The sequence below is a fragment of the Anneissia japonica genome, unplaced genomic scaffold (genome assembly GCF_011630105.1).
Source record: "Anneissia japonica isolate Jap-2015-1 unplaced genomic scaffold, ASM1163010v1 scaffold287896_len759773_cov187, whole genome shotgun sequence".
In the NCBI taxonomy this organism is placed as follows: Eukaryota; Metazoa; Echinodermata; class Crinoidea; order Comatulida; family Comatulidae; genus Anneissia; species Anneissia japonica.
The window spans coordinates 190,779-202,052 of record NW_022739421.1 but is presented as its reverse complement, the minus strand read 5'-3'; the positions used below and the strand labels follow the sequence as shown (position 1 = coordinate 202,052).

At 34.7% G+C, this 11,274-nt stretch overlaps 2 protein-coding genes across 4 annotated transcripts in view; one reads left to right on the top strand and one right to left on the bottom strand.

The window, feature by feature from the left end:
- The window catches only part of LOC117117883 (phosphatidylcholine transfer protein-like), a 9,588-nt gene extending 6,750 nt beyond the window's left edge, over positions 1-2,838 (bottom strand). Inside the window, exons 1-3 of the mRNA XM_033262354.1 lie at positions 2,597-2,838; positions 525-642; positions 69-148 (exon numbers count right to left, since the gene is read on the bottom strand). Coding sequence (XP_033118245.1) covers positions 69-148; positions 525-642; positions 2,597-2,713 — 315 coding nt within the window. The 5' untranslated portion in view covers positions 2,714-2,838. The remainder of the gene's footprint in view (positions 1-68; positions 149-524; positions 643-2,596) is intronic.
- Positions 2,839-2,918: 80 nt separating this feature from the next.
- Positions 2,919-11,274, top strand: part of LOC117117881 (protein MIS12 homolog) — a 10,058-nt gene continuing 1,702 nt past the window's right edge. Inside the window, exons 1-7 of one of the 3 annotated variants that reach the window (XM_033262351.1) lie at positions 2,919-3,070; positions 4,038-4,188; positions 4,534-4,601; positions 4,841-4,879; positions 5,847-5,969; positions 6,476-6,559; positions 6,972-7,092. In XM_033262351.1, coding sequence (XP_033118242.1) covers positions 4,056-4,188; positions 4,534-4,601; positions 4,841-4,879; positions 5,847-5,969; positions 6,476-6,559; positions 6,972-7,092 — 568 coding nt within the window. In that variant the 5' untranslated portion in view covers positions 2,919-3,070; positions 4,038-4,055. Of the gene's footprint in view, positions 3,071-3,181; positions 3,253-3,279; positions 3,305-4,037; positions 4,189-4,533; positions 4,602-4,840; positions 4,880-5,846; positions 5,970-6,475; positions 6,560-6,971; positions 7,093-11,274 lie in introns of those variants that run through there. The other 2 variants (XM_033262352.1, XM_033262353.1) reach the window with 2 other exon arrangements.

Below are 11,274 nucleotides of genomic sequence, written 5' to 3'. Positions count from 1 at the left end.
GGTTCCATCTTTCTTTATATCATAAATGCTTGTTATTTATTTCTTTGTATTAGTGAATTGAAGGATACATCTCTGTTATACATTGGGAATGGAAAATTTACATTCCAGTAAATTCCAGTAACTTCTCCTTCCTTAAATTCATATAATTCTGCAAAAATCAAAAAGATACAGTACTTGGTAAATTCAGCAAAATATTAACTTAATATAAAATATATATGTCACTAATAACAATATAAAAATTTTCACAAATATAGCAATACAAAAAATAAAGCACTTTGGAAATGTTTTGCCCCTAAGGCTTATGTACATTATAGCATGTACCTACTACACAGCCCATCAACTATGCTTTTTGGCTAAAATTAAATTTATTATTTAAATCTTGAAACTGATATTTTCAAAAGACCAAGTATTTTATGGAATTAAAATTTTGCTACATAAATCCTAACCTGGATTGGACAGACAGGCAAGACAATTTTTTTTTAGCAGAATGACAGAATTGTATGTGAATACGAATGAGTTTTTACCTTTTGCATATTTATCCCATTCTTTTCGATATTCAAGATCAGTATATACTTTGGCACAGATATCTGGAGAGATGCCCTCAAGCACACCAAATGTCTTGTATTCATAAAGGCCAGATGACTTTGGAAAGAAAAAATTACAGTGAATATAATGTTTTTGAAGTTTGAATGATTGATGGTATTACTATGGTCAGCCATTAAAGTGCCCCACAACACAACCAGGACCAAACAGAAGTGAAAATACAATAGTAATAATATTTGTCTCATTGGTAGACCCATAATCATTTTAATGTATTTTATTAAGCAGTATGCAAGACCATGGATGTGGTACGTTACAGATATAAGGTATTGCAAATGCACTACTTTCTGAAACACAGTAAAACTTAGCATATGACAACTATCGCTATGAAAGATTAGTAAAGCAGGTAATTTCAGCAGCCTTTTCATTTAATTTAATTTAATTTATTTCATCCAAAGAACGTTAAAATTGACAAACACAAAAAACAGAGAGCAAAAAACAACACTCAACTGGCCGGACAGGATTGCCAAAAAGTGAACTGAATCACTGTCTAGTGGGGGTCAGTGCATTGCTCCGAAGGTCCTTTGGTCTGAAAGGTCGTTGGTCCGAAAGTCTGTTGGCCCGAAATAAATATATTTGAAATATGGACAAAAATATAAAAAAAGAAAACACATGATAGACCTATATTAGCTAACAGCAACAATAAAATATTATTGATAGTTGCAAGATGCTCAACTCTGCAATATCCTATGAGCAAACAATTCACTTGACATGCGGTATAATATAACCTTATTATTGGACTTCACGTGAAGAGATAATTACACATTTTTTAGGCTACTTTCATGCAGGTTTAATGTCAACAGGCCCATGTTTCAGCGGCTTTGTTTGTTTTGTAATGTAAATGAGTGAGGCAAAAATATGCTTGTGGCAACTTTATTTCTAACTATCCTTTTAAAACATAATTAAGGCTTTTTACATGTAGGGCCTTACTTTTGTTCATTATACTTAACAGTACTAGACTATTTGCGAAACCTGATTTTTATCAAGTATTATTATATAAAATAAATAAAGCTGCATAGGCATGTGACAAAATAAAATAAAACAAATAAATTCTTTTGTAGTTATTATTGTTCTTTCTTTGTAGGGCATCAAAACTTAAAGCTTGCTTGTAATTGATGCCTTTTCAATCAATCTTTGAATTGAGAATTGTAAAAAAAAAATATACATGATAAAGGAAATTGATTGAATAAAATTTATTGTGAAGATTAAAAAAAAAATGGTTGTAATCTGCCTTAGTAGAAATTTATATATATATATATATATGTATATATGTATATATATATATATATATATATATACTGTATTAATGTATAAATCAAATATAAGTATTCTTTAAAGCCAACAACAAAAGCATAGATCACATAATACAAAAATCACATAATAATAATATAGATATAAAAATACAGAATCACTCAAGGAAGCAGATAAAAAACGCATTCAGTGGTCAAGAACGTCACTCAAAGAGCCCAGCTGACATAACAAACGGTTTCAATAAGTATTATAACAATTATTCTTGAAAAACCAGGTCACTAAAATTAGGAACCTTCAGACGAAAGACCCTTCGGACCAATGGGCATTCGGACCAAAGGTACTCACCCAACTTAGGAACTTCGGACCAACAGGCCTTCGGACCAATGGGCCGTCAGACCAAAGGTACGCACCCGTCTAGTGGCTCTCCGGTGCCAACAAGAACATAAATTAAATTAGCATAAAATATCAATAAATTATATTTAAATATATATGTACAAAATTAATGAATCAGTCAAAATTTATTTAAAAAAAAAATACAATAGAATTTCAATAAATCAACTAGGCTAGGGCCCAGTCCTATTTATAATAATTTTGTGTTCTTATAACCATAATAATCCAGGGGTTCCTTTACACCTAGCTAGGCCATAATTATTAGCCTAATTAATCTGGGGTGCCTGCAAAAAAAAGCCGGGTGTGAGGGCGAGTTAGTGTGACACACCGCTGGTACTGTAGGTAGACATTGTACCTCTTTATATTTTCGGTAAATTTTCACGTTCATTGCTTCGACGAAAAACTCGTATTCGTCAATCACCGGATTGTCTAACTCTTTACAAGCATCTTCAAATTCTTGACATTCAAACATTTTGAGATCAAATTACAACATTAGAGCGTTCCTGACAACAAAAGCACTACCGTATTACCGTATTGTAGTACAGCCCGAATATAAAATGAATGAAATTTTTCAGGAATTGGTGGCACCGCCTTGAAACGTATTAGTGTGCGGATCAGAACGAAATTGGTATACAGAGTTGATTGAATTTACGATTTGTATTAGATGCACAATTCTCATTAATTCAACCAATTCAACATGGCTGCACCCATCATCGAGAAGAGAAACAAGTAGGCCTAGGGCGATATTATTTCAAAAGAACTGCAAGTAATTTTAGGAAAATACGAACTAGGCCGACAATATAATCTTTGGTTTTTAACATCGTCGATTGTAAGTTTTTTTTTTGTAATATAGGCTTAAGCTTAGCTAGGTATGTATAGAAATTATTGATTGATTAGGACTAGCCTAGCTAGGGCCTATGTCATAGGCTATGATGCTAAAAATGAGGGCGCTTTATATGTGGCGGTAGTTTTTGGATTGGACTGGAAACTGAAAAATAACAAGCGTTCACTGTACGCATAGCATTTAAATTATAGGCCTAGCCTAGTCTGGATTTATTATTTTGTAATATTAGTAATAATGTTGTTGGAATCTCTCTCCATATGATGTGTCTAACTAAATATTATTACCGTAGTTAGTCCTAGGCCTAGAGATAATGTAGTCGTACGACTATGCTAGAGCATACATAGCCTATAGGCCTAGCTAGAGAGGCTAGCCTAGTTTAGTTAGGCCTAGGCCCTAGTTAGGCTTAGTAGTAGTTGACTATTTTTTGCACTCAAATAGCCTGATAGATATGGCCTAGCCTAGGCCTAATCCTACACTAGCCTAGCCTACAAAGCCTAGAGGCAGTCTATATCAGCCTCTACTACTCTAAAGGGCTATAATGTTAACACAAACCAGAACGGTTTATAGCAGGAACCAGATAAGATAACATACACGACACCTTCACCCTTGGCCTTGCCACTCACTTTATACAAGAAAATCCCCAATCCAGATAACAAGAAGATGATGATAGGATCACACTGGCCAATAGGAAACTGGAAATCGAAATGCCCTTATAGCTGAGAGGTTCTCCTCTATGGCCGCCAGTACTGGCACCAGCTAGGAAAGGGAGGGGGCAGGAAGGAAGGCATTTTTCCTGACGGACGAGCCTGGACACTGTCGTCTATCGTCGCATTCGCCTCCAAAAAATAATTGCTTATCCAAGCGTTATCTTCATTTCCAATAATAATGGTCTAATAGTAATAAATGCTCATGCGTACCGTACTTAGCAGCTTTTTTGATTTATATTATTCAGGTCTTGACTTTGATAAATATGAGTGGTGATCAAAGCAGTGGGATGTCTACATTACAAGAAAGCAGTCTGCTACAAGTAGAGACTGCTGATGACTGGCAGGAGTATGAGACACAATTCTTAGGATTCACTCCAAAATCATTCGCTGATGGAGGTACTCACTGACTAATATATTTTCAATGCAAACAATCATTTATTACCTTCCTTTCAAACAGAAAAAAATACAAAAAGAAAATTCAGAAAATTGCGGTTAGTTTCTGGCATTTAAAATGTATATAGAAATTTCACTCATAAAAAAGTATAGTACTTTAATAATGAAAATTTTAAACAAAAATTATATAAATTTATATATGTATACCCATAATAATTATCAATATTAATTAATAATTTTTTTAAATTCACAAATGGACAGTAACATTTTGATTGACTTTTACCTAAGAACTTGTTGTTTTTTAGTGTACAATGCTATACTTGATTACCTCCATTTGTTGTTTTTTAGTGTACAATGCTATACTTGATTACCTCCATGATGGTATTGAGCTGCTGGAAAAATATTTACTGTCTGAGGTGAGATGTAAATTTTGATTACTGTTGTGTCGGCTAACTCGTACATGTATACCATATTTACTTGAATAAACGCCTCCGCTTTGAATAAACGTCCTCTTGAATAAACCCCAAACCCCCCCCCCCCCCTTCTAGAGCCTCATTTGGAATAAATGCCTCCCTAAATGCCTCAATAATTCTTAATAAAATAATAATAATAATAAAAATTGAATTCAATAACTTTAATAATTTTTCTGTTTCAGTTTGAAAAGGAAGGAGTTTCACAGGAAGTAATTCGTGAGGTAAGGTAAACAAAATGATAGTATCCAACAGACAACTGTATTTAAGAACCATAACTCAGAAATGACAGTATATATTTATTGGTTTTATGTGTTCGAACTTTTTATTGTCTATCTGTATCTATCTATCTATAGATTGAATCTACGTATATCACATAGTAAAATTAGATAAATAACATGCCTGGGCAAAGTGCAGCCGCGTGTGGGCCACATGTGTCCCGATTACAAGGAAATAAAAACCCTATATGCAGGGGTCCCAAGTTGGAAGAAGTCATTTCCGGGATATCTGCAGTGGTGGGTCGAAGGGTGGGGAAACAAACCAAGTACAGTATAGTAAGAAGAGAGAGACATTCATAGATGGATGGTCTAGACCACATCAGCCCACCATGGTTGGAGCTGAGGTAATTTATGATTATGGCACCTAAATGGCCGGAAATGGCCCTCTCAGACTTGACCTCCTCTTCCCTTTAATTTGCAGAGATGATTTAATTTCCGGGAGATTCTTGAGTGTTTGCGGGAGTGCGGGAGACCTTCCCGATTTCTGGGAGACTACCGTGAGTTCTGGGAGACTTGGTACCCTTGTATATGTGCAGTCTGCTGACAAATTTGGCTGAAAGACTTTTGTATTTCTCTAATCATCAGTAAAAGCAGTGTGTGAAGGCTTTTGAGCCTTCATTTGCTTCATTTGCAATATTCTATGAGAGTTAATCCTACAAAATATTATTGTTAGATTTCCCAAGTTATCTAGTTCTTATGTCCAAAATTCTTCTTTTGATATTATGATTCTGGTGAAACATTCAAATGTAAAATTAAGTTATGTACATATTTGTTTTTTAAAAACTGTTTGTTAGCGCTGTTGATTTGTCATCCTCAGTCATGTTTTCATTCTTTAATTTTTAATTAATTAATAATGATTTTTAAATTAATAATTAGGACTTTTATTCACACAGATTCTCATTGTTTCTTCCAGGGATCTGAAAAACTTCTTCGATATTTTAGTGGTCGCTTTGACAAAGCTTTTGACAGGCTAGAAAAATACCTCATAAAAAACATTTTCCATATTCCAAGCAAAACCATATTGCCTGGGGATGCGGTAAGTTGATTGATTTTTTAATAACTGGAATATTAAATTTTATCTCTTTATGCCAAAGAAATGCACTGGCGGATCCTGGAATTTGAAATAAAGGAAGCCCAGGGAGGGGCTTTCACAGATGGAAAGTCTATACTTTACTACCTCCAAATATTACTACAGTGTTTTTTTTTTCTCCCTGGACTCTGCCACTAAATGTCACAACAATTGAATATAGCTATGATTAACTGCTGTACTTAAAATTAAAAAAACATAACATTCCATCAAGCCAAGTTTGAGTTATGCAGGCTACAAATTTCAGAGTTCTTTTGTATAGTTTTTTTTCCTCCTAGATGATTTCAGTAAGACCACTATATTTTTAATTTTTTTCCCGAAGTTCAAAGAAACTAATGTTGAGAAATTAAGGTATAGAAAATATGGCCTTAATTTTCTTAATAGTATGGAATTTAATTGATTACAAAAAGGCTTAAATGTATTTTTGGTTAGCATTTTTGTGATTTCCTTTCTAGGTAAACCAAGACCATGCTTACAAAGATGGAGAAGAGCAAGCACTTGATGAAGAAATACAGCAACTCCAAATCAAGATTAAAAATGTTTGTAGGATAATTATTTACTGGTTTTATTTATATCATATTATATTATCATTTATTTATATCATCACATATGAACTCAATGTTGCTGCATAGCATTATGTATATTGGTAAAATGTATTTATAGAAACTTTATAGATTTATATCATATAATAAAGTAACCAACAGGGCCACCAAGGTTTTCTTTAGATTTTGAATCCTGGTATTGGAGGCAATTGATTTCTCACCATATACAAGTACAGTGCTAGTATTTGCACACACACTTGAAACATTAATTGATCTTCGATTATTTAGGATGAAAATAAGGGCAATGGTGACAATATCACTCATTCATATATTCATTTTAAAGACCACAAACACATCCGTACTATGCGTTTCTTTGTACATTATTGAATGAATGATTTATTATTTACAGATGAAGTATATGAATGCATATCTTAAGCAGTACATGGTTGATATGGAGAAAGTGCAGGGTCAGTTAGATGCAGTGTTGACAAAGGTAGAAAGCATGGAGAAGGTGTGTCGCCAAGCTGGAGGTACGTCATTAAGTACAGCATATAAATGCTGTCTCTGATAATTATAGGTTATAGCAGATGGCATAAAAACACATAGTAATAATAATAATTGTGATATAATAACTACCGGCACTTATATATCAGTGCAAAATATTTAGAGTTTATAACGATGAGAACAAAATACAGTTCATACTATAATTCCGATATTTGCATTTTGTAGCAGATGATGTTTAAGAATCCCCTACCATAGCTGTCGGAAGCATTTGCAAGTGGACCGGCTATTATAGTCAGATCGGTGGGGGGAAGGAACTAAACAAATTTTGTTGTAAAAGTTAGTAGAGTGCTGAACATCCACTATCAGCCTCATCATGGTTGTTGAACAACTTTTTTGCAACTCTGAATGCCCCGAAATAAATGCTGACAATTTGTAGAGCCGCTAGCCCCTCCCCTCAAAGAAATCAAATTAGCACGGAGATAGAGTCTATGTTGAAAATATGGTACTTCTGGATGCCTGGAAATACAAGCTGGCAAACCTGTATAGCCACCACCCCTCCCCATCCTGTCTATTGGCAGACAAAGATTTAAAGTTAGTGGGACTAGAGATATACCCACCTCTGCCCCATATGTTGTGGGCCAAGGTGAGCAAATTTTGAAACTTAAGGCATCTAAATACTGTATAACTAAGTTATTGTTATGAAAATATGTAGTACAATATATACTCAGGGCTTGCCCTAACTTTTTTTGGTAACTAGCCCACTGGGCTAGTTTACTAGAGATTTTACTAGCTCACAGAATATTTTACTAGCCCACAGACATGAAAAAAATTTTTGTTTCAAAATATTTATTAGTGACAATTAAATTTGAAGGTTGATTTGCAATTTCATAATTTCTGTAGCATTGCTGTTTGAGCTACCCCCTCAAATTAGTGTTGAATAAATAAATAAAAAATCTCCCATGCTGCAAAATCAACTATGGTTATAACCTAACAGGACAGATGAGCATGTAGATGTGTATAAGAGACAGGTGTGTGAAGGCTTTTGAGCCTTCATTTGCTTCATTTGCAATATTCTATGAGAGTTAATCCTACAAAATATTATTGTTAGATTTCCCAAGTTATCTAGTTCTTATGTCCAAAATTCTTCTTTTGATATTATGATTCTGGTGAAACATTCAAATGTAAAATTAAGTTATGTACATATTTGTTTTTTAAAAACTGTTTGTTAGCGCTGTTGATTTGTCATCCTCAGTCATGTTTTCATTCTTTAATTTTTAATTAATTAATAATGATTTTTAAATTAATAATTAGGACTTTTATTCACACAGATTCTCATTGTTTCTTCCAGGGATCTGAAAAACTTCTTCGATATTTTAGTGGTCGCTTTGACAAAGCTTTTGACAGGCTAGAAAAATACCTCATAAAAAACATTTTCCATATTCCAAGCAAAACCATATTGCCTGGGGATGCAGTAAGTTGATTGATTTTTTAATAACTGGAATATTAAATTTTATCTCTTTATGCCAAAGAAATGCACTGGCGGATCCTGGAATTTGAAATTGAGTTATGCAGGTTACTAATTTCAGAGTTCTTTTGTATAGTTTTTTTTCCCTTGATGATTTCAGTAAGACCACTATATTTTTAATTTTTTGCCTGAAGTTCAAAGAAACTAAATGCTGTCTCTTATACACATCTAGATGTGTATAAGAGACAGGTTTTCCAACTCTTGAAATCGGTAAGGTAAACTTTCTCATTCTTATTATGTACAGTAAATTAAAAAAAATGAGTAGGCTAGTGCAGTAGTTGCATACCTATATTTTAAATTTTAACTGCAGATTCGTACCACTGTTGGGAAGGAGAATTTACACAGATCATCATCATCAGATAGAGAGAGCAGCTTAGCTCAGTCGGCTAATCTGGTGGTAGCAACTGTGTGTGCGCTGAACCGTGGAGATCTTTAGGTCCCCGGTTCAAACCCCGTCGCTTCCTCTCCTTGTGTTTCAGCTAGAGGGCTGAAATACAAGTTACATAGCGCACCGTCTTTCGAATAAGACGGTTAAGCCGTTGGTCCTGTGTGCATTTTTGGCCGATGTGCACTTTAAAGAACACAGTACCCTCTTCGGAAAAGAGTAGGTGATTGTCTCCCGGTGTACTGCCAATCACCACCCAGCCGTTGTAAGCATTTTGCATTATAGTCAGAGCGGTGGGGGGGGGGGGGGGGTAGGAAGGAACTAAATAAATTTTGTTGTAAAAGTTAGTAGAGTGCTGAGCATCCACTATCAGCCTCATTATGGTTGTTGAACAACTTTTTTGCAACTCTGAATGCCCGGAAATAAATGCTGACAATTTGTAGAGCCGCTAGCCCCTCCCCTCAAAGAAATCAAAATTAACACGGAGATAGAGTCTATGTTGGAAATATGGTACTTCCGGATGCCTGGAAATACAAGCTGGCAAACCTGTATAGCCACCATCCCTCCCCATCCTGTCTATTGGCAGACAAAGATTTAAAGTTAGTGGGACTAGAGATATACCCACCTCTGCCCCATATGTTTTGGGCCAAGGTGAGCAAATTTTGAAACTTAAAGCATCTAAATATAACTAAGTTATTGTTATGAAAATATGTAGTACAATATATACTGTACATCGTACATTTACTAAATTTATCTATATTGAAATATTTGCTCCAAGCGTACACTATATTCCATATTCTAAATTTCGTGGCATGAATATATCCCCATAGCAGGCTCGAGGGTGTGTGAATAATGTTCATGAGGTACTCTCCCATATAATACTAATAGGAAGATTTTTTTTAAAGGGCATCATATTCTTACTGGTATGACTCAAGAAAAAATATAGATAATAAAGACCTATGCACTGTATATGATGCTAAAGAGTGGGCACAGGAAAAAATCATCCAGGTTAAAAGTGCTGTATCTGGACACAGAATGTGGTAGCATTGACCAAATTACAATTCGTAAGATTATTTTAAATCATGGGAATAGACAAATGTAGGTCTACTGCGAAAATGATATATTGTTCAAAATGCAATTAAGTTGCTTATTCCTCCATGAATAAATAAAGTGCAGGAAACACGAATATATACAAGGAATAACAATGATAACTGTAATTATATCTACACGACGTGCAGTATTGAGAAATATTAACAATGCAATTAATTAAATAGGCCTAGAACATGTTCTATGAATACACATGATACAGTATGCTATGAATTATCTATGGAAATACAGTAGGCCTCCTATGCCTACACAAATAACGTCGCGTTTTGACAAACTTACTGCTCGTACAATTTAATTTACACTTACCAAATTCAGTCTGAAGCATAATCAATTATTTATCACGCTCCAGGTCAGTTATACTATCATTTGAATTGTTAAAATGCTGTAATTAAATCCTGTGTTTTCTTCTGGTAGACCTTACAGCGATTACACTCAGACAGACCATGTAGATACCTCCATGTACAGATCTAACAGGTGATATAGACAGAGCACTAACATTCAAGGGCTATCCAGCTTTTTTTGTAAAAGAGTGGGGAGGGGCACAATGTTGTTAAATGTGGCTAGTTTTACAGGGGTTTAGTGGTCATACCGTTTAAACTTTGTTTACCTGGATGCCCAGAAAAGATATGAAATAATTTGGAATCAATGGAAAATAAAGGCCCCGGTAAGGGTGCAGGGAAAAAGCCCTGAGAAAAATCAGTAGTATCGATTTGATATAGACTAATTTGAGTTGCTATATTTAGTCTTATAAAATAGTAATACTTCCAGAAAGCAAAGCCATATCTTCCCATTGAGCACGGGGACTAAAAAGCTGGACAAAAATTTGAAGGTTCTGGTTGTAGCGTATAGGCATGTTTAGTATTGATTTAATTTTCGTTATCGTTGCTTTGCATTGCATTGGAATTGTTGATTTTGTCGGGTCGCCAATCTCGACATCCCCCACCACCACTCGTCTGACACCACGACGAGGTCATCGGACTAAATTAATATTCAAATCCAATCAAAGACGTTATTATGATTGCTGTTACCTAATATTGTAGTCTAAAAGTATAATTTTGGGATGCCCGAAAATAGCAACAGGCAATTATAGAGCCAAATACCACTCCCCAGCAAGGGGCAGAAACAGCATGCATGATGTGAACAAATTATGAAATTATGGCATCTGTGATACCCAAAAATAGCATCTGGCAA